Source organism: Notamacropus eugenii, chromosome 3 (genome assembly GCF_028372415.1).
Source record: "Notamacropus eugenii isolate mMacEug1 chromosome 3, mMacEug1.pri_v2, whole genome shotgun sequence".
Taxonomy (NCBI): domain Eukaryota; kingdom Metazoa; phylum Chordata; class Mammalia; order Diprotodontia; family Macropodidae; genus Notamacropus; species Notamacropus eugenii.
The window spans coordinates 334,240,620-334,268,136 of record NC_092874.1 but is presented as its reverse complement, the minus strand read 5'-3'; the positions used below and the strand labels follow the sequence as shown (position 1 = coordinate 334,268,136).

At 42.4% G+C, this 27,517-nt stretch overlaps 2 protein-coding genes across 2 annotated transcripts; one reads left to right on the top strand and one right to left on the bottom strand.

Moving 5' to 3' along the window:
• The first annotated feature begins 5,244 nt into the window (after positions 1 to 5,244).
• RASD1 (ras related dexamethasone induced 1) lies at positions 5,245 to 7,440 on the top strand. The gene is made up of 2 exons (XM_072597070.1): positions 5,245 to 5,767; positions 6,179 to 7,440. Exons 1-2 carry the CDS (start codon positions 5,482 to 5,484, stop codon positions 6,727 to 6,729), a joined length of 837 nt encoding a protein of 278 aa, XP_072453171.1. The 5' UTR covers positions 5,245 to 5,481; the 3' UTR covers positions 6,730 to 7,440.
• Positions 7,441 to 8,440: 1,000 nt separating this feature from the next.
• Positions 8,441 to 24,118, bottom strand: MED9 (mediator complex subunit 9). The gene is made up of 2 exons (XM_072597071.1): positions 23,691 to 24,118; positions 8,441 to 11,148 (listed from the first exon to the last, which is right to left on the bottom strand). The coding sequence occupies exons 1-2, from the start codon at positions 24,101 to 24,103 to the stop codon at positions 10,932 to 10,934; spliced, it is 630 nt and encodes a 209-aa protein (XP_072453172.1). The 5' UTR covers positions 24,104 to 24,118; the 3' UTR covers positions 8,441 to 10,931.
• Between the last annotated feature and the right edge of the window lie 3,399 nt (positions 24,119 to 27,517).

Here is a 27,517-nt window from a genome sequence, read left to right as displayed (position 1 = left end):
ATGATCCTTGGCTCTGTCTCCTCAATCCTCTGGGAAAGCTACCAAATTTTAGAGATCATACTAGTTACAGGACTTCTGGAAGGCACTGTAGCCCACTGTTTCCTTAGGCATACCTCTACTGGCAGCTTGGCTATGTCCCCTGCTGTGGCCATAGTCTCCCAGAGGACCCACATGCACAGATGCACGGCCTGGGGCTAATTCACCTAGGTGTCCTTGCACAATGACCTGCCAGCGTGTGATTTGTGTACTTTGCTGTTGCTCCAAAAGACTAGGGCCAAGATCCCGCTGATTTCAGGCCTTGTTTACCAGACATGATAGTGGTTTCATGTTTCCCTTGTGCATGCTTCTGCTGTCTCCTTATGCAGCCCTGGACTGCATCCATTGGCGTTTTCCTTTGGTTTTATTGATGTTGGTACCCTTTTAAATCTTAGCCAGTGAATTTCTTAGGGGTGCTGGGCTCAGCACTAACGTTTCATATTGTGCACTTTACAGGAATTATGAGTTGAGCTTTGTTGGAAGATAAAGAATCTGAAAGGCAGTGATAAGGACTGAGTACATTCCTGGACAGCAATGGCCTTACCTTGTTACAAATCACAGTTAATATCGAGAGCCAAGGAAGGAATGTTGAGTTTATAGTCCAGCTTGGCTAGAATATGAAGTATAAGAAGGGCAAAGTGAAATAAGGCTAGGGAAGTTGGTTAGGGCCAATATTGTAGAGAGTTTTAAATACCAGAGCAAGAATTTGTATTTTATCTTAGAGTTACTTAAGGTTTTTAAAGAGGAGGGTGATGTGCTCACACTTAGGAATCTTGTTTCAGCAACTGTATAAAGGATGGAGACAGATTAGGAGACAAGGAGAGAACTGATGAGCACCTGAACTAAGGCGATGGCAGTGTAAATGGAGAGAAAGGACCAGATGGGAGAACTCTTGTGGAGCTAGAATTGCTAAGGCTTGACCAGTGGTTGTATGTGGGAGGTTAGAGAGAGAAAGTTCCAGATGGGAGAGCTCTTGTGGAGCTAGAATTGCTAAGGCTTGACCAATGGTTGTATGTGGGAGGTTAGAGAGAGAAAGTTCCAGATGGGAGAGCTCTTTTGGAGGTAGAATTGCTAAGGCTTGACCCATGGCTGTATATGGGAGGTTAGAGAGAGGAAAGGCAGTTAGGTGGCACAGCAGACAGCATGCTGGGCCTGGAGTCAGGAAGACCTGAGTTCAAATCTAGCCTTGGACACTTACTAGATGTGTGAGCCTGAGCAAGTCACTTAACCTGTTTGCCTCAGTTTCTTAACTGTAAAATGGGGGGGGGGGGGAGAGAATAATAGAACTGACCTCACCGGGTTGTTACAAAGATGGAATGAGATGACATTTGTAAAATGCTTGGAAACATAGCAGGTGGTCAATAAATGCTTGTTGTCTTCCCCCTAAACACTGGGGAGACACAATGTTTAAATAGCTGATGGATATATCTTGAAGGTTTGCAAAGTGCTGTATACATACATACATACATACATACACATATATGTATATACCATCTTATTTAAGCTTTACAACCACCTTGTGAGGCAGGTCCTACAGAGTTGCTTTTTATCTCCATTTTTTGGATGAGAAAATAAAGGATGAGAGAGGTTATATCCCAAAGGTAGCAGCTATCTGAGGTGGAATCTTGTCCTTGCAGAGCTTATAACCTGGAAGGGTAAGATGTCCCATAAGAAGGTAACTCTAAGACAAAAACACTACGTGAGGCCTGCACTCAAGAGGTGAAAAAAAGCTTATTCATGAGCAAGTTCCCCATATCCAGGGGAAGGTCGTAATGATTATCTGAGGCCTCAGTGTACAGACTTCATCATATTACCAACTCCAAGAGAACAGCTAGTAGGATATCAGTAGTAACCTCAAGGACTCAGCTCACTGGGATCCAGAATTATAATCTGTAGGAAGGCTAATTAATTAGAAAAGGATTTGGGGAACTTACTCATGGATAACCACCTTTCTTGTTGAGTTGTTTTCCAGTTGTGTTTAATTCTTCAGGACCTCATTTGGGATTTTCTTGGTAAAGATGCTGACGAGGTTTGCTATTTCCTCCTCCAGCTCATTTTAGAGAAGAGGAAACTGACTCAAACAGGGTTAAGTGACTTGCCCAGGGTCAATACAGTTAGTGTCTGAGGCCAGATTTGAACTCAGGAAGATGAGTCTTCCTGATTCTAGGTCTAGGTACTCTATCCACTGGGCCACCTAGCTGCCTAACACCCTTTTACTTCAATGTAATTTTAAAAAAACACATTGATCAAATCTCATGTTGGACACTGTGAGTACAACAGAAGTAGAAATAGTAAAAAAAAAAAAATGTTGAAGTAGTGAGTTTACTAAGAAGCTGAAAAAAGAAAAGAGACACCTAGTGAAACAGTCAGAAGCATCCTGAGGTTAGACTGCTGGACTTGGAGTCAGGAAGACCTCAGTTCACATCCTGCCTCTGACACATTAGTGGCGCTACCATGGGCAAGTCAATTCACCTGACTGCCTCAGTTTCCTTAACTGCAAAATGGGGATGATAATCACAGAATTCAAAAGTGGACAGTGACCTGGAGGCCACATTGTGCAACCTCATACAAGGAAGGAATGTCCTTTACAACTTGGGAGGCTCAAATGGGATAATTTATCTGCAGCAAGGTGGAATGGGTCTTCAGGGGCCATCCAATGTAGAATGCTCAGAGCTCTGGGCAACCACATGGGAGCTTTAGGGCCTGCTTTATACCATGTGTGACTCATTGACTTTGAAATCATCACCCTTATCATCATCCTCACCCTCCTCCTCCTCCTCATCATGCCAGGTAACTTGTTAAGCACTTTAAGTCACTCAGTGACTTTGGAGGCAGAAATGAATATCTTCTTCAAGAAGCAACTCCTCTCCTCAGCCTTCTTTCCCTTTCTAGTAGGCCATTCTGTGAGGTCTATTTTGAGCTGTTACCCAGAAAGAAGTTGGGGGAAGGAAACTTGGCCCTACCCTACCACTGACTCTGGTCGCTATAGGGACATAGCATTTAAAGAACACATTCTTCCTGAGCAAGATTGAACCTGAGTTTGGGCCGCCTCTTTTGTGCTGTCCTTTCCTGATTTGGGGTGAAAGATCCCCCGTGAGGCCAGTCTTGGAGGCAACCTAGTGAACTCTAAAGAACTGTAGGTCCTGGGTACCCTAGGTTTGGAGCTAAATGTTGTCAAGGGAGGATTCCCCAGCAACTACTCCAGTTCACTTGGAGATAACAGTGATAAAGAAGGAGATGGCCATTTTATCAGCAGACACTTACCAGGACCTGTTTGGATAGGGCAGAGCAGAGATAAAAATGTCACATGCCTGTTCAGCAGTCCTGCAAATTGCTTTATGTTCTGATGAGGTGTGACTGTCAGCCTCCCAGGAGATTATAACAGGAGTCATAAATCACTAAATCTTGCTTTAAGTTCATCTGTTAAGGCTGTGAGTTTAGCATTTCTTTAGTATGTTGGAATAAATTACCATCCCTCACCTGATTCATATTGTACATCGTATACCCCCTTTAGAAACTCTGGATATGAGCCATAGTCAAAGCTATAAGCAAATTCTGCCCCCCCCTTTGTGCTGGAGTTGGAGCTTCAAGGGTGTAAGAGAAAGCATTTTGCCTACCTCTCATTAGAGGCCAGGCTCCCCAGTCCTCCAGACCACAGGGAGAGGCTGAAGTACTCTACTTCCTCTGGGTCTAACATTGGTTCCTGATTGTCAAATGGTATGCAACAATTACCTTTCCCAAACATGCTACTGTAACAGTAAATCCTATAGGAGCTTGGAGAGGGATCAGTGAACTGGGGCTAGTCAGGCATGGAAGACTTCAGGAGGCTGGGCTTGAATGGAGCCTTGAAGGGGTCAGATTCGAATAGGCAGAGATGGGGATGATATGTCACATAGTGCAAAGGGATGCTCAAAGTAGAAAAGCAAAGAAATATGGAGGGCAGTGAATACAAGCTAAATGGTGAGTTGGGAAGGAGAGAGGCAAAAGGTGAGGCCAGGTAGTGACCTGCACTGGTTGCCGCTGTCCTGGCTGTAAGTCCAGCATCTTCCTTAGAATCCCCAACTACCTTATCATAGTCTTGGGATGCATCACCTTGGACCACGACTGGCCCCTCTGGGTTGTTTTGGGTTTTTCTTGGTTGGTGTTTAGTTTTGCTCTGAGTCTTCTGGGGTCAAGAAGTCCCTCTGCTTCCCACTGGGCACAAGAGGGCAAAGAAAGCACAGGGGGCTTAGTCCTCTAGCTCTGGAAAGCTCCCAACCGCTACTAACTGGCGTTTGGGAAGGAGTCTCAGGGACAACTCAGATCAGAGGACAGCTACTGCCAGGGTCCGCAGCCTTCTGCCGCCTCCTAGCGGACCGCGTCCACACAGACCCACCGAGTCTCAGTGCCTACACCTCAGCTCCAGCTCGCGTTCCAGCCTGGTCGCCTGGTCCTGTGGCCAGAAATAAGGAAAAGAGAAAGAAAAGAGAAAAAACCCCAAAAGCCACTGGTCCAGGCTGATCGGGGTCCCCGGGGACGGGAAAGAGGAGGCTGGGCCTCTCTATAGTAACTCAAAGTTGAACTTTCCGGGAACTTCTGTCTCCCACTCACTCACCCACCATCAGCCCCAGGGGTTCTGTCAAAAAAAAAAAAGGGGGGGTCCCAGACCCCAGAATTTCTCTAGGTTCAGTCCGCTTCTTAAGAGCAAAGAGAAGCTAAAATTCTGTTTGGCCGCCTGCTCTGGGACAGCAGCCGAACGCAAAGTCCCCCCGCACTCCATCTCCTCCTCCCAGACCCTTCCCCCTCTGCGCCCCTCCCAAACAATCATCACCCCCCACTAGGATCCTTGCCCCTCTGCGCCTGGCACAGCACCCCCCTCAGAGCAGGAACCTTCCCTCAGTGCCCCTCTGGCAGATCGCCTCCCCTGACTCCAGAACCCATTTCCTTCGGCTCTCCCCACCCTCACCCCAGCCCAATTTGTTTGAGTGAACTCAAACAACGCCATCCAGTAAGGCAAAGAAGTGAACCCTGCCTGGACGGAAACTGGGACTCAGTTTCCCCCTCCCAGGGCCCCAAAGGTCAGACTGAGAGAGGAGCCAGGGAAAGGAGAGCCAGTATTCCCTGGGGCGCCCCCCCCCCCCCCCCCCCCCCCCCGCCCCGCACTCAGCAGCCCAAGGCGGCCAGCCTCGGCTTGACGCACAGATGCTGGGAGGGCGTGGCGGCCGCCCTGGTTCTCTATATAAAGAAGGCGGCGGCGGCGGCGGGGAAAGCAGAGTCCAGCTTTCTTCCCTTCATAGCCGAGCCCAGCCGAGCCGAGCCTGAGTCTCTTCCCCACCGCTCGGTCGCGCTCACCTGCAGCCCCCTCTGCCTCTGCGCCCCTCACCGCCCCGGGCGTCCCGGCACCTACTAGCCTTTCCCCTTCAAGTCCTCACTTTCTCTCTCTTCCCTTCCCGTCTCCTGCCACAAATGAAACTGGCGGCGATGATCAAGAAGATGTGCCCCAGCGACTCCGAGCTGAACATCCCGGCCAAAAACTGCTACCGGATGGTCATCCTGGGCTCTTCCAAGGTGGGCAAGACGGCCATCGTGTCGCGCTTCCTAACGGGCCGCTTCGAGGACACTTACACACCCACGATCGAGGACTTCCACCGAAAGTTCTACTCCATCCGCGGGGAAGTCTATCAGCTGGACATCCTCGACACATCGGGCAACCACCCCTTTCCAGCTATTCGGCGCCTCTCCATCCTCACAGGTACGCAGAGGCTCGTGCCTCTCCTCCACCTTAAGCGTCCCCCTTAGCACCACAGGCAGCACCCCTTCTCCCCTGCCGAAGCATCTCTATCTTGTCCTTCCCTTTCCGCAAGAAGCAGTTAGTTGGCCGATCTCCGAAATCTAAACTCAGTTCGCCTTTCCCCAAAGACAAATTTATTCTCCAGAACTTGGGTCTGATGTTAAGGAATCTTGGAGGTTCGGTTTCTGTTCTCCCCTTTCCTTCCCCCCTTCCCCTATAAGGTGTGTGACTTTCTATTGCAGTCAGCCTAGAAAGAGAACTGAGGGTCCTCATCGCACCCAGAACACCCCCCACCCCCAGCTTAGGTAAAATTGTTGCTGGCTTGCTAAGTCGACTAACCATTTTTGTATCTTTCTTCCCTCCCTCTTGCAGGAGATGTCTTTATCCTGGTCTTTAGCCTGGATAACCGAGACTCCTTCGAGGAGGTGCAACGCCTTAAGCAGCAGATTTTAGACACTAAGTCTTGCCTGAAGAACAAGACCAAGCAGAACATTGAAGTGCCCCTGGTCATCTGTGGCAACAAAGGGGACAGGGACTTTTACAGAGAGGTGGAGCCCAGGGAGATCGAACAGCTGGTGGGAGATGACCCTCAGCGCTGTGCCTATTTTGAAATCTCTGCAAAGAAGAACAGCAGCCTGGACCAAATGTTCCAGGCCCTCTTCACCATGGCCAAACTGCCCAGTGAAATGAGCCCAGACCTCCATAGAAAGGTCTCAATACAGTACTGTGACATATTGCACAAGAAGGCTCTGAAGAACAAGAAACTCTTGAAAGAGGGTAGTGGAGGTGGGTCAGGAGAGGCCTATGGGATAGTGGCTCCCTTTGCCCGAAGGCCCAGTGTCCACAGTGACCTCATGTATATCCGGGAGAAAGCCATTGGAGGTAGCCAGGCCAAGGACAAAGAGCGCTGTGTCATCAGCTAGGAGCCACCCACTCCTTTTACTAAGCTAATAACTAAAACAAAGATTTTTTTTTGTTTAGAAAAAAAAAATAAGATGTTCTGGCTGACCTTTACCCTGGTGGCATGGGCTCCAGGCTGGCATCTGACCTCCAAGTCAGCTTCCCTGGGGGTACTTACCATCTGACTTTCCCCATCCTACATAATGGAGTCATGGTGGACTATGGGTGTTCTTCCTTTGGAGCATCTGAAACTTGGGAGAAGGAAAGAAATGACTTAAACTGGAGAGCCCCATCCAAGCCATGGTGGGGAAGGGGGAATGCCCATCATAGGGGGTCTTAGGAAAGGACAGAAATGTGAATAATGGGGTAGGGGGTAATGGTCTGGAAGTGTGCAACTTGTCATCTATTTTACCAGAATACCAAAAAAGGGGAGGTATTTTCTAATATAAGACTCCTGAACTGCCACAAGCATCTGGCACAAGATTCCTCTTCCCTCGGTATCAAACCTGGGATGTGGTTGAGGGTCAAAAAATCCAGACAACCCAACAAAAGCTAACTGTGTTTACATGTGTTTTCAGTGGGAAAAAAACTTGCACTTTATAGTAGATATGTTGTCATGGACATGAACAAAATCTTTTTTAAGTGTTTATATTGTGTGTGTGTGTGTGTGTGTGAAAATGTTATGGTTGTTATTTTTTTTTTTTTACCAAAATAAAATCATTACAAATGAAAAACTTGTTTTGCCTTCTTTTTCTAAATGCTGGGGGTAGGAAACTGTTTTCCACTGCTGTGGAATTTACATCTCGAGCCAGTGTTATGACTTTTGCCAGAACTCTGCTATAAAGTTCTGGCATTCTGAAAATAACATCAGCACTTTTAACAAAAAGAAAACTGCCCTCAAAAAAAGCTGCAGATAATAATTCAGAAGCAAAGACTGTCTGAAGGAATCAAAAGCAGCACAAGGCCTTGCTATTTGTGGTAACACTTCCATATGTACGAAGACCATAAAGAGCACTAGGAAAAATGAATTTCAACATCTTTATGACCAATTATTCTCCCCTGACCCTTCACATTTAATCTCTACCTCCTCCTATTTAAGTTAAATAGCCTTATCAAAGGAAAGGGGATTTCTTATTCAATTCACTTTCAAGCCATTCCAAGTAAGTTTCTAATATGCTGTGTGTAGTTGTCGGGTGCCGATTACTAATTGTATGACCTTGGACAGGTACTCAAGCTCCCTGGGCCTCTGTTTCCTCTTCTGTAAAATGAAGATCTGGATTAAACAACCTCTCTAAAATTGCTTCCAGCTTTAAATCCTATGATCTGAATATTTTCCAATATCATTCTTTCCTTTCTGACTTTTTATGGCTCCAACACTACATGAGTTGGGAGCCAAGTTCATTTCTCTGGTTCTCATGAAGGGCAATGAAAACTTTTTTTAATAAAGTAGAAATGCACAAAAGTTCACAGAGGCACAGATGTCCAACTTAGATGGTTCAACAAATATTTAATGAGTCCAAGGTTTTCAAGTAAATGAGAAGCAGTAAAAGTGTTAAGACTTGGACCCTCTGTATGTGCAAAAATCATACAGTTATGGCAGGACACAAAGGAATGATAGTAAGTAGTGGAGGTTTCAGGTCACAGTCATTAGGCTGCTACCATGTGACAAATATAACTATCCTATAAGCAGGAGTGTGTTGGTAAATGTTTAATAATCAGCTCTCAAGAAACATGCACAGGACACTTTTTAGTTTAATCTACATTGTTGACATTTTCTCCAATACTTTAAGTCTAGATAATCAACAAAGCAGTAAGTCAAACTCCATTTTTTTCTTTACATTTACCAATTTCTGAAGTGTAAAAGTTCAAGTTTAATAACATCACTGTGCCTGAATGAGGAACATTCAAAAGAGACACTGTTAAGGCCTCTGTACCTACCTTACAAAATCTAAAGAAAGAGAGACAAGAGCAGAGAGAGACAGGGAGAGTGCTGGGGAAACGGAGGGAGAGGGAGAGGGAGAGGGAGAAAAGGAGAAAGAAAACATAGCAAAAGACACAGACTTTTGATACTTTAAGTTAATTACATGTCTAAAAAAGTTACCAATACCAGACATTTTTAATAAACCCCAGAAATGGGTATTCACAGATACAGACAACAAAATTAGGTGGTAGCTGATGTAGCCAGCTCAAGCAAATCCTGATTCAAATGAATATGACATAGAGCTCCTTTCGGGGTACTCTGCCAGAGCCTTAGATTAGGCCCACATATTAATTACTATAAAATTTCCAGGAAATCATGAATTTGGTTGAGAGGTAATATGTGACATAGGGGATAGAAAGATTGCCTCAGAGCCACAAAAGGCTGGTTCAGGAGTCCCCTCTGACCCTGGTGTGACCCTGGGTGAGTCTTAATTTAACCTCATGGTGCTCTTGACACTTCTCGAAGACTAAGTTTCAGAAAAGGTTCTGCCAAGTCCTGGCAGAGTGCACTCCCTCAGCCAGGTGTTTCCTATGCCAATGAAATCACAGATCTAGTCCCTCTACTGATCCCTAAAGGATTCAGTCAGTGATAGGTCACAAGGTACAACTAGTCTAAATGGCCTTTGCTTCCCCTGATAACCCAGTCAAATTCAGAGCTCCCTCTTCTGTAGAAAGTAACCTAGAACTGCTTTCCCTCCTACACTGCACTGTCCCCTGCTGCTTCATTATACCAGACACATTCTAGCTACGGTGGGTGAGCTCTTGGCTCCTGGTAATGCAGTAAATAGATGACTGAAGTTCAACTTGCTGAAGAAAGGAACTTTTCAGACTGAACCCCTTCCAAAAAGATCTCAAAGAACACTTCCCAGCAAGCAGTAAGTGCACAGCATCCTACCAGGCACTTAACTGGATTAGCAGAGTTTAGAAACCCAAAATCCTGCTCTAAATAATATTTACTTGCTTGTCTGGAAGAGGCAGAGAAGCAACTTCAATGCCGATTTAATGGCCAAGGAAGTCGACACAAAGCTGAAGTGGTCACCCTCACAAATCTGAGGCAGGACAGGGAAAACATGAAGGCACTTGACAAATATTTGAAAAAGAGAACCCAGATGTACAACTACAGTGCCTGAGCACATTCTTAGCACTGTCCCATCTCCAAAGATGGGAGTAATCAGAACTGCCATTTAGATGAGCCTTTCAATTAAATGTGTTGGTTAATAGTCACTCATAGGAGACCAGCAAAAAACAAATTGTTGGTTTTTCTCCCAGTATAACAGTCTGAATCTGAACATCAAAGGGGTCAAGAAGCAGGGAGAGGACTTTTGCTCAACCAAAAAAATCGTTTTCCTTATGCAGTAACAGAACCACCTGCTCTCTCCATCCCAAAGGATAATTAGAGCTGATTTGGCCATCCTGGCATAATTATTTACTCTGGCACTAAAAGTGTGGCCAAATGTGCTAATTGAAGACAGCAGGGGACAATCTAACTAAGTAGCAAGAATGTGTAGGCATAGCAAGACCTGGACGGCATGAGGGCTTTGGTAGCTGCCTCACAGGTTCACTGACTGACACCCCCACTGACGCTGCTATCTTTACTGGCTCAAACAGAATGAAAACAAGCTATTTAGGGCTCTGACACTGCCACAAACACAAAAAAAAATAAAAATAAAAATCCTCCCTGTGGTGCCTCCATGCATTCAAAATTATATTCATTCTCCCAGAGTCACCCATTAATCACATTAAACCCAAGCAGCATGAGGAATAATTTGGCCAATTAATTCTATGTGAAAGTTTCACAAAACTTCCATAAATAGGAACAATATGTACCTCGTACATACTGAACACAAGCAAGGGGAAGGGAGTGTGGGATGGGAGGAGAAAGTAAAGAATATCTTCTTTCCCACTGTGTCCTCTAGTAATGCTGTCAGAACCAGAAAATGTGACAGATGGTTACTTCCCAGGAGGCAGCCATATAGTTTCAGCCCCCATGAAAGTATACTGCTCACTTCCATTAGCAGGCCTTTAATTCACAACAGAAAAATACTTGTATGCATGCCTCCAACCAGCCACAGTGACCTAACCACTGAGCACAGCCAATAAAGAAGTATGAAAAGAGCTACTCTAGAGAATGAGTAGCTGGGGTCCATACAGAACCACACCAGAGGGGAAGGGGAGGGAAGAAAAAATGTGATCTTGGCTTCTCTGGTTCAGCTTTTGTCACTTTTGTCACTGTCACAGGCCTGCTTTATTCTTTGGGGATTTCAAACATACAGAGACTTTTATATTTTTGCAAAAGTTCATTTTTGGTTCTGACTTGTTCCCGCAGACTCTGCAGCTGCTGCTGTTGCTGTTCTGGACTGGAATTGATGCCGGGCATTGCACTAATCACTTTTCGCATCTCCTGGAACTTGGTCTTGAGAGCAGTCAGCTCCTGGTGCATGTCAACGCTGTCTTTGTCCATACTGCAGAAGGCAGAAACCAAAGGTTAGCATTGAGGGCTAAGAACAAGGATGTAGTGTGTCTACACCACCATGTGGGGTGGAGCTGAATACACGCAGCAACTGAGAAATGGCAAAGTTAACTAAAATACGGAATCTGCTTCAATTTAGGACCCTCCCCATAGACACCAATATTCCCTCCCCATCAACCATGAGGTTTTAACAATCTAGCAATGGCTAAAGCCTGAAAGATTGGGGCTTTAACTTGTTACCATAAAGCTTTGTTGCTCCAAGAATGATTATCTGCTTTAAAAAAATCAATTCTGCTATTTGGATATTTTCAATAAGAATAAGGTCTCCCTTATTATTGAATAAACTCACTTAATAAAGTCAGCTGAACGCCCCTTCCTGGCTTCAGCCCAAGTTCCCTCTTAAATACTTTATTTACTTCAGTTAGCAACCAATCAAACAAGTGTTTAGGTGTCTACCATGTGCTAGGTATTACTCTAGGTTAAAATCCCATCCTCTCAAAAAACCTACATTCTATCAGGGGAGACAGCATGTATGTGTGTAAATATGTACAGAATAAATACAAAGTAGTTAGGAGGGAGTGCGCTAACAACTGGGGGGACCAGGGAAGGCTTCATGTCAAAGGTGGTGAGATGGAGTGTGAGAAACCAAGAAAAGAGCCATTTAGCTGGACTGCAGAGTGAGGGGACAGTAGTAATATATGAGGCTGGAAGGACCGGAAGGGGAAGAAGAGTAATGCATATTTTATCCTTGAGGCAACAGGGAGCCACTGGAATTTACTGAGGAGTGACATTGTCTGACAATGAAAAAAAATACTGACAGCTATGTGAAGGATGAACTGGAGTGGGGAGAGACTTGAGGCAGGGACACTAAGGCAGCCACTGAAATGGTCTAAATGAGAGGTGATAAGGGCCTGAATTAAAGTGGTAGCTCTGAGTAGAAAGAAGCAGTCAGAAAAAAGAAATGTTGGCTGGATATGTGAGAAGAGAAAGAGGAAGAAGTGAGGAGTCAGGGATAACACTAAGGCTACAAACGTGAAAGAATGGTGGTGCCTTCTACAGAAATAGGCCGCCTCCTCACCAAACACCTTACCAGCTGGACCAGAGTCCATGCCCTGGAAGATTTAACCCTTTCATCTCCAAAACTCCCTTCCCTGGTCATCTTTGCCTAAATTGGTAAGTCTCATGTGGCCCATAGTTCCAACAGTGCCTCACTCTACTCCTTAGTCATCTCTTACCAGCTGCCTAGCCACTGACCATGTAACCTGCACCGTCCTCTGCCCGTCCTCCCTTTCCAGCTGCAGAATCATAATCAAGTCAGTACTTCCATTACTACTTTTCTATGGCTCCACTCAGCACACCTTTAATTTTTATAAACTACAATATTCCTCCACGACCACCATTCCTATTCCTCTTTAAGAATTGTCTCTCCCGTCTACCCCTCTCCCCATTAGAATATAAGCTCCTAAGGGAAGAGGTGGATATGTTTTTTGCATTTGTGCCCCCAGCATTTAGCATAGTGCTCAGCACAGAGTAAGTGCTTCGTAACTGGTTTTTCATTCATTTACTCAAGTTTGAAAGAGGAGTGGGTTTGGAGGAAAATATGAGCTTTGTGTTGGACATGATGAATTTGAGATATCTTCAGGACAATCAATGTGAAATGCCCAATAGATAATTAATGACATGGTACTGAAGCTGGATATATAGATAATATTAGAGATAATAGATAGTGTTTACATAGGGCTTTAAGGTTTGTAAAGTGCTTTACAAATATGACCTCATTTGATCCTTACAACAAAGTAAGCACTACTGTTATCCCAATTTTACAGATGAAACTAAGACAGTGATTGACCCCGGTCACAAAGCTAGCATCTAAGTCTTCCTGACTCCAGGTCCAGCACTTAACTGTACCTTTTAGCTGCCTGTTATCTGCATTGAGATGATCACTCAACCCATGGGAGTTGATGAAGTCACCAAGTGAGGAAGAACAGAGAAAAGATGATGTCCAGTCGAGGGGGCAGTGATGTGAGGGAAGAGCCATCTAGCAGATCAGAGCTAGCACTATATAGCATTTTAAGCTTTGCAAAGTACTTTATATTTTAACTTATCTCAAATGAGAGAATTGGGTAGACAAGTAGGAGAAAAATCAAGAGAGTAAAATCACAGAGAAAAGAAAGTATTCATGAAGAGAGCATGGTTCGCAATGTCGAATGAAGAGGTTTAAAAAAGAATGAGGCCTGAGAAAAGACCATATTCAACAATAAGAGAAATCGCTGGCTTTCTTGTAGTCTACTCTACACTGTCTTTATCACAACTCACCTAGATCAACAGAGCTGCCTAACGAGCTGCTCATATGCATTTTTCAAAAAAATGTGTAGATAAGCTTTTGAAAACAAGCAGCTCATTCAATGAAAACTAATAGTTAATTCAATAAGCTGTTCTAAAATTAGGCCATTGAGGCAGAAAAGGGGAAAATTTGTCAATGATCATTTTTTAAAATAAAATTTCTTTCCTAGTGGGGACAGTTCAGACCAGATGGTGCTAATTCATTTTATTATTCATTTTTCCTGAGCTTACGCAGGCAGGGTAGTTTTTTTCCAAAGGTAGCATGTTACTCCCCTCTAAGTCAAATAACTGCCACTGACTATTAAGTATTTTATTGATTGTCTATATCAGTACAAGAATAGGGCTTTTATTTTAGGAACCAAGAATCATCTAATCATTTAACTACTACTGTACTCAATTTAAATAACCAACCAATGGTACATCTTACGCTAAATTCCAGGAAAAGGGCAACTGGTATTCTGGAAAATTACAAATAATTTTGAAGATTATTAAGTAGGGAGAATTTTAAACAAAAGCTTTTTTAATAAGAAGTAATCTCAACCCATATCCACAAGCAAACTCAAACTATCCCTGCTGACTACACTGTTCAGTCATGTAGTCATATCTAACTCTTCTTGAACCCAGATAAAGGTTTTCTTGGCAAAGAGAGTGGAGTAGCTTGCCATTTTCTTCCCCAGTGGATTAAGATAAACAGAAGTTAAGCAACTTGCCCATGGTCACGTAACTAGTAAATATCTGTGGCCACATCTGAAATGTGGTCTTCATAATTCTGGGCCCAGGCCACTTATCTACTGGCCATGTAGCCATTTAGTTAAGGCTAAAAAATAATGAAAGGAAAGCTGTCTACTGGGATATACCCACGAAAAGGTTTAACTAAAACTAATCTGGGAGACAAAGTATGCTCCCTCTCAGCCCAAAGAACAAGACGGTTTAATTAGGTTTGAAAATACAAATAACCGGCTAAATTATCACTAACTTGATTACTACTTACCTACTAAAGACTCTCATACGACCCTAAATTCCCCAATCTCCAAAGTCATCCAACTTCTTAGGCCACAGAGATGCTTTAAGTAAAGTAAAACAGCTCTAAAGATAATAATAACTGAATATGGTATATATTCTATATGGATGCAATACAAATATATTCTATATGAACATAATATTACATTCCATATGGATACAGAATCAATATGAAACTGTCTTATAAAGAGAGAAGCTGAACTGAAAGGAGGTCAAACAGTGTATAGAGAAGTGTTCCCCTCCACTGAAATAAGCCCCAATTGGCAGAGCCTTTCTGTAGAGTCAAAACAGCACAGAGCTCTCAGGGTGAGGAAAACACTATATTCAGGAAATGCCTCACACTCAGTGGGGTTCCTTCTAAGCTAGGACTACTTTGAAACACTCAAACAGACCAAAATAAATAAATAAATAAAAAAGCTTTTCATACGGCAGCCAATCTTCAAAAATGAACAAAAGAAGCAGTCCTTAATGGGCCTGGGCTTTTGTGCTCAAGGTTAGTCATAACTCCACCTTCAGAAAAAACGATTAGCAGAACATATGAGGGTCAAGAGAAATAGGAAGAATAAAATAAGACCAGAGTCAAGAGCACCTCAGCATCATCCCAACATTCTCCAAAAGGAAAACAGAAAACACAGCTGGTCGTTTGACAATTAGAACTGTGTTTGTTACATTAGTTCTCTTAGGAGATACTTATTTCATCCTCAAAAGCCTACCTGGTAGGAAGATACTAAAGGCATAAAGATAGGATGTACTGACGATGACTGCATACTTGGAAAAACCTACGGAATCAGCAGAGATAGTGACTGAGACAAGAGCTTCAGCAAAGCTCAAAGCTACAAAATAACTCCTCAAAATGAACTGCCTTTCTATAGAATATTAACAAAATCCAAAAGGCAGGAATACAAAGGGAAATTTCACCCCAAATAACTACACAATTCATAAATAATTTGGGGATCACTCTATTAAAGCAAACAAAAGACTTCTAAACATTCAGTTACAGAAGTGATTCTTAAAGAAATAAAGAACTTAAAAAGCTAGAGGAAAATTCAGGGTTCATGGCTGAGGGAGCCAGGCCAGTATGATAAAACTGACAATACTAACAAAGTTAACTTAAACTTTTAATGCTATACCAATCCAATTATCAAAGGAACTGTTTATAGAACATGAAAAAATAGTAATAAAATTCATTTGGAAAAAAAAAGATCTAGAATATTAAAGGAAATTGTGAAAAGAGGTATGGACAAAAGAGGAACAGCACTTTCAGACCTCAAACTATACATATAAAATATTTATATTATAAAGCAGCATTTATCAAAATTATCTCTTATTGCTTAAAAAAGATCAATGTAACTAGGTGAGAGGGAACCAGAAGCAAAAGAACTCAACAAACCAGCATTCAATCAAGTGTAAAACATACATTACTTGGGGATGAACACCCTACTTGATAAAAACCTCTGGGAAAACTGGAAAGCACTTTGGCAGAAATCAGACATAGACTAACACCTTATACCATATTCCACAATATATTTCAAATGGATATATGATCTTAACATTAAAGCTCAGATTACAATTAGATGAGAAATATACCATATATCTCAGAGCTATGGGTGCAAGATGAATTCTTAACCAAACACTGGATAGAGGAAATTACAAAAGATAAAACAGGTAACTGACTCCATGCAACTGAAAAGTTTCTGCACAGACAAATTTATTCACGTAAGACAAAAAAAGAACTGAATAGGGAAAAAAATCTTTGTAAATTTCTCTAATGAGGGTTTGATATCCAAGAAAGAGAAAGTGTGTGTGTTTATGTGCATAAAACAAAAGTCATTCCCTAACAGATAATAGATTGATAAGTGATCAAAGGATATGAACACGCAGTTCTCTCAAAAGAATTACGAACTATTAACAACCACATGAAAGAATGTTCCAGATCACTAATAATAAAGGAAAATGCAAATCAAAACAACACGGAGGTTTCATCTCATACCCTGGAAATTGGCAAAGATGACAAAATATGACAATAATCAATGCTGGAGGGGTTATAGGAAGAAAGGTAAAATGGCACATTGTTGGTGAAGCTGTTTATTGGTACAACCATTTTGGAAAATAATTTAGAATTATGAAAATAAAATGACTAAAAATGTCCATGTCCTTTGACCCAGAAATTCCATCATTAGGTTTATACTCCAAGGAGCCACTGATAAGAAAAAAGTCTCCAATACACCAAAATATTTATAGCAGCCTCTTTTTGTGATAGCAGAGAACTGAAAACAAAGTGGATTTCTACTGAATGGGGGATGGCTAAATAAACTGTGGTACATGAATGTAATGGAATATTACTAAGAAAAAGAATGTGATAAATACAGAGAAGCATGGAAAGACCTACATGAACTGATGCTGAGTGAAATAAGCAGAGCCAAGAACAATGTATACAGAAAGAATAACCATAAACACACACAAATCAAAAATGAATGTTGCAAAATTATTTTTTTTTAAAAAGCATGGTTAAAAGAAGAGATATGAGAAGACATTTCTAATCCTCCCCTTTGCATGCACATATTTCCAAGCCTTTTCAAAGTATTGATCAGTTATGCTGATTTTTTTCCTTCTTTCTTTTGTCCTAAAAATAATATTTGTTATATGGAATGGTAACTCCCATGCTGATATGGAGGGACACTCAGGAAAACCATGGTGATGTAAAAAACAAAAGACAACAATAAAAACTTATTTAAAAAAAGAAAATAGCATTTACTAAGAAACTGGGCCAATTATTTTTGTATGATAAAAGATGTACTCATCATAAAATCCAGAATTTTGATAAGTCATAAGGTTCAGGCAATGACATCCAAGAATTGTCAAAATTACTAAAATATGACTACTTTGGCACAAAAAGTTATAATCCCGGCAAGACTAAAGTTAAAGGAAAATAGTGTTTTTTATAAAAGGAGCTACAATTTGATAATTCTCTCAAATGATATCCACAAATATGTACTTTTCAAGTCACTCACTTTCTTTTTTGGGAAATGGCTGAGATGGTGACAATGGACAATGAACTGGGGTGTTTCTAGAGTACTATGGGTTGGCTGACAAGCCCCTAATGGGCAAAATACTAGTCAACTATACGGGGTTGGCCTGATGAAGTCATACTTCTGCAGCAATCCCAGCAGAGCCCCTAGCTGACCTGAACGCCCCACTCAAGTTTAGAAGAGGTACTAGTGTGTGCAGCAATAGGTCAGCAGCATCACGTTTTAAAAATCAAATCTTGCTGAGATCTCAAAGATCTTGGTGACCCACCCCAACTATACTTAGATTCATTTTAAGCCATTTGGCTTAAGATGACATTGGAGTCCTGCTAGAATATCACAGTGGACAAGGTTAGCTTTCTCTCCCATCATTCTCAAAACCAGATCAAATCTGGTGTGGCTGCCACCTTTCTAGGCACTTCCATTAGTCATGGTTAAGTGGGCTTATTTTTATGACTGAGCCAAGTAATTCACTCCAAAATACAAGGTAGGGAAAATTGCAGTATAGAATTCCAAAACTAGATATTTCAAAACTGGGGTCTGATAAGAATTTGGAACAGTATCAAAGGTTTTGAAAAGCCAATTTAAACAACTTTAAAATGTACTTCCAAACAGGCAAAGACAAGAAAAGACAGGAACAGTCAATGCTGGAGTGGCTGTAGAATGACAAGAACATAAATGCGTTATTGGTGGAGTTATTAATTGGTACAACCATTCTGGAAAGTAATCTGGAATTATGCAAAACTAAAACATCCATACCCCTAGAGATTCCACTGCTGGGCATATATTTGTCACTGACAAAAAGAAAGTCTTTTTTTATATACCAATTATTTATAGCACCACTTTTTGGGGTAGCAAAGAAGTGGAAACAAAGTAGCTGTTCACTGACTGGGAAATGATGAACCAAATTATAGTACCTGAAAATAATGGATTCTTACTGTACTATGGGAAATGACAAACATGATAAATATTAGACTTAGAAGAACTAAGTCGAGTTCTAAGTGAGGCACGCAAGGCCAGGAAAACATCATAAGCAGTAATTACAACAAAGAACAACCACCACAAAACAATCTTGGTGAAAGACTGAAAAATTAAAAAGAACAAACTTGACTTGAAAAAAAAAGACAGAAGATACCTTACCCTGCCCCTTTGCAAAGGTGGGGGGTTCAAAGGTGTGAAACACTGCATTTTATGTTAGATTTTTTTTTTTCAATGTGTTGAATGGTTTTAATGATTCTTTTCTTTAGTTTTTAGAGTTGGGGTTGTTTTTTGGGTTGCTGTTTTTTGGGGTTTTTTTAAGAGCCCAAGTATCCCTAACTTGCCCTCAGCTGGAACTGCAACACTGGTACAGAAGTTTTGACCTGCTCCATTTCCAACCTGGAATGTTTGATCAAAATCTCTAACTACAGAAGATATGATCTTCCGTTTTCCTATATTTCTTTAATTGTGGGACTTCTTATATGTAGGTCCAACTGGAGAACTGGGAAGACATGAGATCCAAGATGCTAATCAAAACCTATTTATCATGCATCTGCTTTTAAGTTTTCATAGTAATTCCTGTTAAATTAATAAGTTCCTTCCCAAAGCAGTTCCTGTTTTAGGATTTTATGTTTTTAAAAATCTATTTCCAGGTTGTCTGGATAATGATTGCTTTGTGGTTTAGGTTTAAGATCTAGTCATGCCAAGCCCACTTCCTTCCTCTTGTTTTTATTATGCCTTTTATTATTCTTGACCTTTTGTTATGCCAGCTGAATTTGTTATTGTTGCTAAACTATAAAAACTATCATCACTCTTGGGTAATCTGATTTTTACACAGAGAGATTCATCAAGCCCTTGCTAGATGTCAGACACTGTGCTATGCAACAGAGTATAAACACAAACCAGTGAAACAACCCCTGCTCTCAAGGAGCTTATGTTCTAGTGGAGATCTTAGAGTGAACTTGAGAGAGGGAAAAGGTCATGGGAGCAGTAGGTTTGGGACCTGTTGGCCAGAAAATGAAGTAGAGGCTTGGTTCAAGGTAACATAAAGCAAAAGCTCACCTGCCAGAGGCCAGAGAAAGGCAGTCCAAATTTCAGATGGAGAGGAGGTAGGGAAGAAGGCAGGAATGGAAACAGCATTATTTGAAGCTGGTGGGTAGGAAGAATTACTTAATAAAGTACAATAAAAAAGTTAATAAAGTTTAATAATATGGATCTATTTATTCTTTCTCTTCTTTGTTTTTGTAAATGATTGATCAGAGTATGGAAGTTATTTGCTCATTAACTGCTTGACAGAAATCACTGGTAAATCATTTGGTCCAGGATTTTTTTTTCGTTTTTCCCCCTTTTGGAGTTTAACTTATGGTTTGCCCAATTTCTCTTTCTGCCGCAGGATGTGATGGGTTTCCTCTCATTTGATTTCCTCAAGCAAATGCTGGATGATTATTTGGCAGAGATAGTGTACCAAGAGGTAGAGGTTGAACTAGATAGCTTCTGAATCCCTTCCAATTTTGATGATTCTGTGATCTTACAATCGAAAGAACTATAACTTCAGAATTGTACATTTACAGATGAAGGAACTGAGATCAAGAGAATTTAAGTGACAACCCAAAGTCACACTTGTAGTATGAAGCAGAGCCCTGATTTGAACTAAGGTCTTCTGAATTTAAATACAGTGTGATTTCTACTTAATGAGTACAATTTTCAAAAAGAATATTGAAATGGGATCCCCCTCCCTTTTTTGTTCTGTATTCTCTAAAGAAAGCATGGATAAATAAATCATGAATTTTTTCATTCATTCAATAAATATTTACTGAGCATCTGCTATATGCAAAATATCATGTTACGGGATAACACAGAATTGATTATCTTGTATAAGAGATAACAGATGCATATTAATAAAATACAATGCAAGAAATTATATGCAATAGAAAACTCAAAATTGGAAGGAACTTATGTAGACCAAACCTCTTATAGGGAACAAGTCACAGAGAGTCTAAATAATCTGTCCACAGCTGTACAGCAATTTAACTGAGCTAGGAGAATCCAGGTCATCAGACTTGGGGGTCACATAACAATGAAAGCACAAAGGATGAAGCACCACTTTTGGATCAAGGAAGTTTTTACACAAAGTCCTATTCCACTGCCTCATTTTGTATGTATATGGATCCTAGTTTCTCAAAGGTAATGAGAGGTTAAGTGAAGGCATTAGCAAGTTTTCTATTCTGGAAAAGCAATAGGTTGAATCTGCTTTCCAAGAACCAGGTACTTGGTGACAAATTTTTTGGCAATGGAAAATCATAAGACAAAGAAAAATACAAAAAGGCCCTCAGTCCTATGTGGTCTTCCTTTTATTTCTACAGTAATAGCAGTAATGTGTCAGAAAAAGAGAAAGAGGGAGCACAAGTCTTAGATCATCCATAAATTTCAACCTGGCTGTTAGTACTCTAAATGTGAGTTTCTTGTCCAATGAGCAGTGGACATGAAAATTCCTATTTTTAAAATTGCAATTATCACAACATATTCCTGAAACAACTGAACTGTATCAATCATAAACTTCCCATTATAAATAACACCAGAAGAAATGAGAAGTTACAATTAAATAAAGGATGATTTTCCCAAATACTTCTTGAAGGGGTAAATAAAGGGATTAGCAGAATTGGTTTTATTGTGAACCCAAAGGCAAGAAGACACATTATTTCCTGATACATTTGTCCATCTTGTATTTCAGTACTCATGATACTATTTGCAAAAAGGCCTCTGTGGAAATAACTGCAGCTCATGTACCAACACTTGTCATGAAAGATGACAGAGTAAAGAAATTCTCTTAAGAATTTGATAAAATTCTCCAGATTAAAATTAACATCTTCAGTGACACTCAATGGCCTCAATGCAAAGATGGCCAAAAATTTATTAGAAAAAATGTATCAATAAAAAGATGTGAGAGGGACTGATGACTTGTAGGCCACACAGAAGTCTAGGGGTAGGCATGGATGAGTTACATTCTGAATCCTTGGATGAAAACAACCAAATCTTTGACTGGTTCAAAGATTTATATGAATGTGTATATATATATATGAGTATATATTTATATAAGTAGGAATATTATAGGAGTACATGAGTAGACATCATCAAGAAAGCCATTGTGGAAGAGGTCATCATATGAACTTAAAGAGATGAATATAATTTTGATAGACTAAAATGGGATTGGGAGATACAACATAGGCAAACAGTAACAGGGAGAAATCTGACCACTTGCAGAAAAAGTCCTCAAAATCCATAATGGTTATGGTTTTAGGCTGAAGTTGGGGAATAACAGGACATGGGATGGAAAGAATGGAAAAATCACAGAATTTTAGAACTAGAAGGAACCTTAGAGATTTTCTAACCCAACCCTTTCATCTTACAGGGAATGAAATGGAGGTCAGGTGAAGCTAAGTCACCCTACTAGTTAATCACAGACCTGAGATTAGAAGATAGGTTTTCGGTGCTCTCTACACGATACTTTGCAGCCTTTCCCAGTCTGGGGCTAGTACAAAGGATGGGAAGGGGATTTAAATACTTGGTATAAATAATTATAACAATAGATGTGAAAGCCTATACAAATACAAGATGCTACATTATCTCATTTGATCCTTCCAATTCTGATTGCCAGAGAAGAAAACAAGAAAAGGGAAGTTGAATGATTTGCCCAATGAGGGGGTACTGAGCCTAGAATTCATGTCTGGGAATTCGGGGTGTGTGGGAGGGGAAGTGATCAAAAAAAGTAAAAGATGAACGCAACAAGAATCGGGAGAGAAAAGTTAGAACCCTGGAACATTAGAACCAAAAGGGATTTTAGACATTTTCTAATCTAATCCCTTGATTGGGCAAAGAAAGAAACTTAGACCCAGAATGTAAGGGACTAGAAACTTTTAGGTTTTCTAACTTCTCCTACACACTCTTTCCAATGAGGGCCACCTCCAGTCATCCTGATCTCTATTTTGCCCCTGGATCCAGACTGCTCTGGAGGAGCAGTGAGGTGGCAGAGGAGGTGACTCTGCACAGCCCTCTCTCACCTACATCTAATTCACCTGTATGTCATGGCATCACTTCCCTGATGTCATGGTCCTCTTGCAGGACAAAGGACAAACAACTCTTTCCAATACTCTGATCTGTCTGGGATTTGATAGGGGATGAGCAAGTGGTACCAACTGTGTACAGCTCAGATATTGCGGAGAGATGAAAAAAAGAAAGGTACTCATGCTCATGGCCCCTCTTTCAGTTCTGTGATGCAGGCCACCCTGCTCCTCTCCTCATTAATTAACAGAAAGTATAAAGACATACGTTTATTACACTGGGTCAACTTCAACACCTAGGGGCACTAAGGGCTGGTAGTCCACCATGACATCAACTTCAAAGCTTAGGAATTCCTGACCCCAAAATATCACACTAGGTCTTCCTTCCCTCTGAAATGATCTTCCACTGACCACCTCTACATCTTGTATGCGTAGTCTTTTGGCATGCTGTCTCCTCCATTAGAATGAGAGCTCCTTAAAGGCAGGGACTGTGTTTTTTCGCCTTTCTTTGAATCTCCAGCTCCAGCACACAGTGCCTGGCTTAGACAGTAAGCACTTACTAGATGCCTGCTGCTTCATCGCAGTAGCTGGATGACACAGTAAGTGCCTAATAAATGCTTGCTGACTGTCATAAGAGGGATCCTTGGACATCGCTCAAATCCAAGCCCTTCCCCTTACACGGGGCACTCGGGTCTACCGGGCAGGGCTGATCTCTGCATTGGACCCTGGGCTCCTGATCCACCTGAGGCAGCCGGAGCCATCACGGGTTCACCTCATCTCTTTGCCATGGCAACGTGTACTCTGCAAAGAGCCCATCCTCGGGGGACTCCGCAGATGCGCAGAACTTACCTGAGATGCGAAGGAGCACGTCACCCCCGGGCAGTTAATCGTGGGGATGTGGAGGAAGGGGGAAGAGAGGAGGAGAAAGGAGGAGGGGAGAGGGAGGGGGAGAGGGGAAAGGAGGAGGGGAAAAGGAGGAGGGGAGAAGGGGAAGGGGAGAAGGGGGAGGGGAGGAGAAAGGAGGAGGGAAGAGGGAGGAGGGGAGAGGGGAGGGGAGAGGGGGAAAGGGGAGGGGGCAAGGGGAGGGGCGAGCGCGGAGAGCACGTTACCATTTGATGACGTCATGGACCAAAGGCAGGAAAGAGTAGGTCTCCTCCTCCTTGAGGCCCGGGGGCGGCGGGGGCTGAAGAGAAACCGACGCCGGAGGCTGCGCCTGGGATGGCTGCTGCTGCGGCTGCGGCGGGGGCTGGGGAGCGGGCAGGGGCTTCTGCTCCTGCAGCGGCGGCTCCTGCGGCTGCGCCAGCGTCTCCTCCGCCGGCCTCCCGGAGACCACGCCGACGGAGGCCATGGCCGGTGGGCCGGCGGACCCGGCGCTCGGTCGATTATCGCCGGGGCCTGGGCGGGAGTCGCTTCCTTTAGACGTCACTGGGCGCGCCGCACCGGGGCGAGCTGGGTACGGGAGAGGCCGCGAGCCACCGAGCAGTCCGCCGCCCCGCCCCCTCCTGCGCTTCTTAGTGCGCATGTCAGGAGTGTGTGGCGGGGCTGAGGAGGGGCGAAGCGAGATGAAGGCGAGGCGGAGCGAGGCGGGACCAGGCGGGGCGGGGCGGGGGAATGGAATTGGCTGTTGCTAAGCAACGGCGTAAGCCTGTTAGCGAAAGCTCTTCCCTTCTCACCAGTCAATCAACCATTATTAAGCGCGCACTATATGCCAGACTGCGTGCTGTGTGCCCGGAATACAAAAAAGAGACAAAAGACTGCCCCTGCCCTGGAGGAGTTTACCATCTAGTGGGGGAGAAAACATACAAATGCAAAGCAAGATAGACACAGGATAAATAGGAAATGACAGAAAGCAGACGCTGGAATTGAGGGGTGGGGGAAGGCTTCCTGTAGACGGTGGGACTTTAGTTGGGATTTAAAGGGTTCTGGGAACAGAGGAGAGAGAGAGAGAGAGCATCCCTGGTGTGGGAGACAGCCTGGAGCCAAGAAAAGGAGACTAGGGGAATAGTCAAGAGGCCAGGGTCACTGGATTGAAAAGTATGTGTTGGAAAGCAAGGTGTAAGAAGACTGGAAAAATAGGAAGGGGGTAGGTTATGAAGGCCTTTGAATGCTGAATGGAGAATGGACTTGAGGCTGGCCGACCCACCAGCAGGATTTTGCATATACTGCATATAATAAGGTATAATGAGGTCCTATACCAGAGTGGTAACAGTATCAGAGGAGAGAAGAGATGTTGCAAAGGTGAAATCGACATGCTTTGGGTATGAGGAGCTGAGAGATAATGAGGAAACCAGGACGACTCCTAGGGTTTCCAGCCTGAGGGGCTGGCAGGATGGTACTGTCCTCTACAATAATAGGAAGGGTTTAGGGGGAAAGATAATGAGTTCTGTTTTGGACATATTGAGTATAAGATGTCTGCTGGACATCCAGTTCAAAATGTCAGAAAGAATTGGAGGTCAGGAAAGAGGTTGGGGTAGGGTAAGTAGATTTCAGAATCATCAGGATAGAGATTAAGTCCTTGGGATCTAATGAAATCACCAGGTAAAGTAGTATGGAGGGAGAGAAAAAGAGGGTCCAGGATGGAACCCTGAGGGCCTGCTGTGGTTAGAGGATCCAGCCAAGGAAACTGATAAGGAGCTGTCAGATTTGGCTTCATGGGGTGGGGGGGTGGGAGGGGAGCGGGGGGTGCTGATACGTATTTAAAGACAAACTCTCAAAAAAAGTACATTATATACTCACTTTTAAGTTTAATCTGTTCATCACCTTCATAGGTCTAGATAATCAACAAAACAATAAATTAAAATCTAATTTATAGCTTTTGCTGATTACCAAAGTGTAAGTTTAACAACAGGCTCTCAGTAGTATACCACTGGGATTGATTAGGTCTCACTCTAGCCTTCCCTGAGGCATTTGTCAAAATCTCATACCTCACCTTGCCTGAGGTCTATCCTTTTGGAAGGATTGACTTTCTTTTGGGAGGACCAAGGTTCTCCAGGGAATGGGACTAAAGATCATTGACCTTAGGGTTCCTAAATGCTGGGGGGGAGGGGGGGAAGGTAGAAATGGAGATGGGATTGGGAGACAAAATTTCTCTCCCTTAGGCTGGTGAGCCTGAAATTCACACCTACCTACCCCCTCCATCCCTCTTTCCCATACTACCTTTCTGCACATTTGCTCTTCTTTTCCCCTCACTGTCAATTTAAGCCTTCAAAACTAGATTCCAAACCTACCTCCAGGAAACATTTCAGTCAATCTTAAGCACCTACCACTTAAGCATAGCATTAAGTTCTGAGAATACAAAGAATAACAAAAGACGGTTTTCTGCCTCATGGAGATTCCAGTCACAAACAACTACGTACAAACTAACTATATACAGGATAAATTGAACATGATCAATAGAAGGCATTAGAATTAAGGAGAACCTAGAAGATGAAATTTTAAGTGGAAGCTGAAAAAAGATAGGGAGGTCAAGATAGAGAGATAAGGAGGGACAATGCTCCAAGCATGGGGACAAGCAGGAAAAATACCTGGAGTCTGGAGATGGATTGTCTTTTTCAAAGAACGGCAAGGAAGCTAGTGTCACTGGATCTCAGAGTACAGAGAGTATAAGGTAGAAGAAGACTGGAAAGGACAGAGGCAGGGGCAGGAAACAATTGACTTCCACCAACATTTATTTAAGTCTGCTATTTACTACAGACATTTAAATGGCTCGGTGCGCTGGACCTAGACTCAGAAAAACCTGAATTCAAATTTGGCCTCAGACACTTCCTAGCTGTGTGACCCTGGCTGTATCACTTAACCCTGCTTGCCTCAGTTTCCTCATCTGTAAAATGAGCTAGACAAGAAAATGACAAACCATTCTGGTATCCCTGCCAGGAAAACCCCATGGATAGTGTTTGTGTGCTATGGTCCATGGGGTCACTAAGAGTCGGACTCGACCGAACAAAAACTATTTACTATGTGTAAGGAACTATGTTAGACACTGGGGATACAAAACTGAGGAATACAAAATCCTTTTCTTGAGGCATACAGGCACACATATATGTATGCGTAAATGCATACATACAGGTTCTACTGGGGTAAGGGAAAATGAATGACATAGTTCCCTGTTGCTTTTAGGATAAAGTATAAAATAATTTTTAAACTAGCAGGGACTTTAGAGAAACCTTCTGATCTAGTTCCCTCATTTTGCAGATACAGAAACTGAGGCCCAGGTCACATAAGTAGTACAGAGAAGACCCAAGCCGAACCCCCAGGTGTCTGTCTGACAGCAGATGTAGGACTCTTTTCCCTGAACCATGTTGCCTTCACCTTGCATATAAAATTCTCCACCGCCTGTCTCCTCTCTACCTCTGTTTCGTTCCATATCATTCTCCAGAACTCTCAGTCAAAAGGAGCTACTGTTTCCTCTGTGATATAACAGCTCTATGACCTTACTCTAATCAACATAGTATTAACAAGCAGCATTTGTATGACATTTTTAAGATTAAGCATTTTACAGATACTTCATTTTATCCTTACAACAACTCTGGAGGTAAGTGCTGTTACTGTCTCCATTTTATTTTATTTTTTATTCTGAACTTAAGAAATAAAATAAGCATTTCTTTAACAAAGTCGAATAGTAGCAAAAAAAAAAAAAGCATTGCACATGAAACTGCAAATCTATTATGCACAACTTGCTTTTCCTTTAAAGTGCATATTAAAGTTATTATGTAACTTTCTTTTTTCTCCCTACCATTGGACACAAATATGTATATATGTGTAAATGCGTACTATCCATACTTCTATTTATCAATTCTTTCTCTGGATGCAGACAGCACCTTCCTCCACAGGTCCTTTGTAGTTAAACTATCCCCATTTTATAGATGAGAACACGGAGGCAGGCATCCTAATAACTTGCCCAGGACATGCTGCTAGTAAGTATCTGGAGACAGGTTTC

What these genes read in the sequence shown, in the direction of transcription:
- RASD1 (XM_072597070.1), top strand. Translation starts at nt 5,482, where the DNA reads ATGAAACTGGCGGCGATGATCAAGAAGATGTGCCCCAGCGACTCCGAG. An exon ending in GCGCCTCTCCATCCTCACAG is followed by an intron (nt 5,768 to 6,178) that starts GTACGCAGAGGC and finishes TCCCTCTTGCAG; the next exon opens with GAGATGTCTTTATCCTGGTC.
- MED9 (XM_072597071.1), bottom strand. Translation starts at nt 24,103, where the DNA reads ATGCGCACTAAGAAGCGCAGGAGGGGGCGGGGCGGCGGACTGCTCGGT. An exon ending in GTCCATGACGTCATCAAATG is followed by an intron (nt 11,149 to 23,690) that starts GTAACGTGCTCT and finishes TGCCTTCTGCAG; the next exon opens with TATGGACAAAGACAGCGTTG.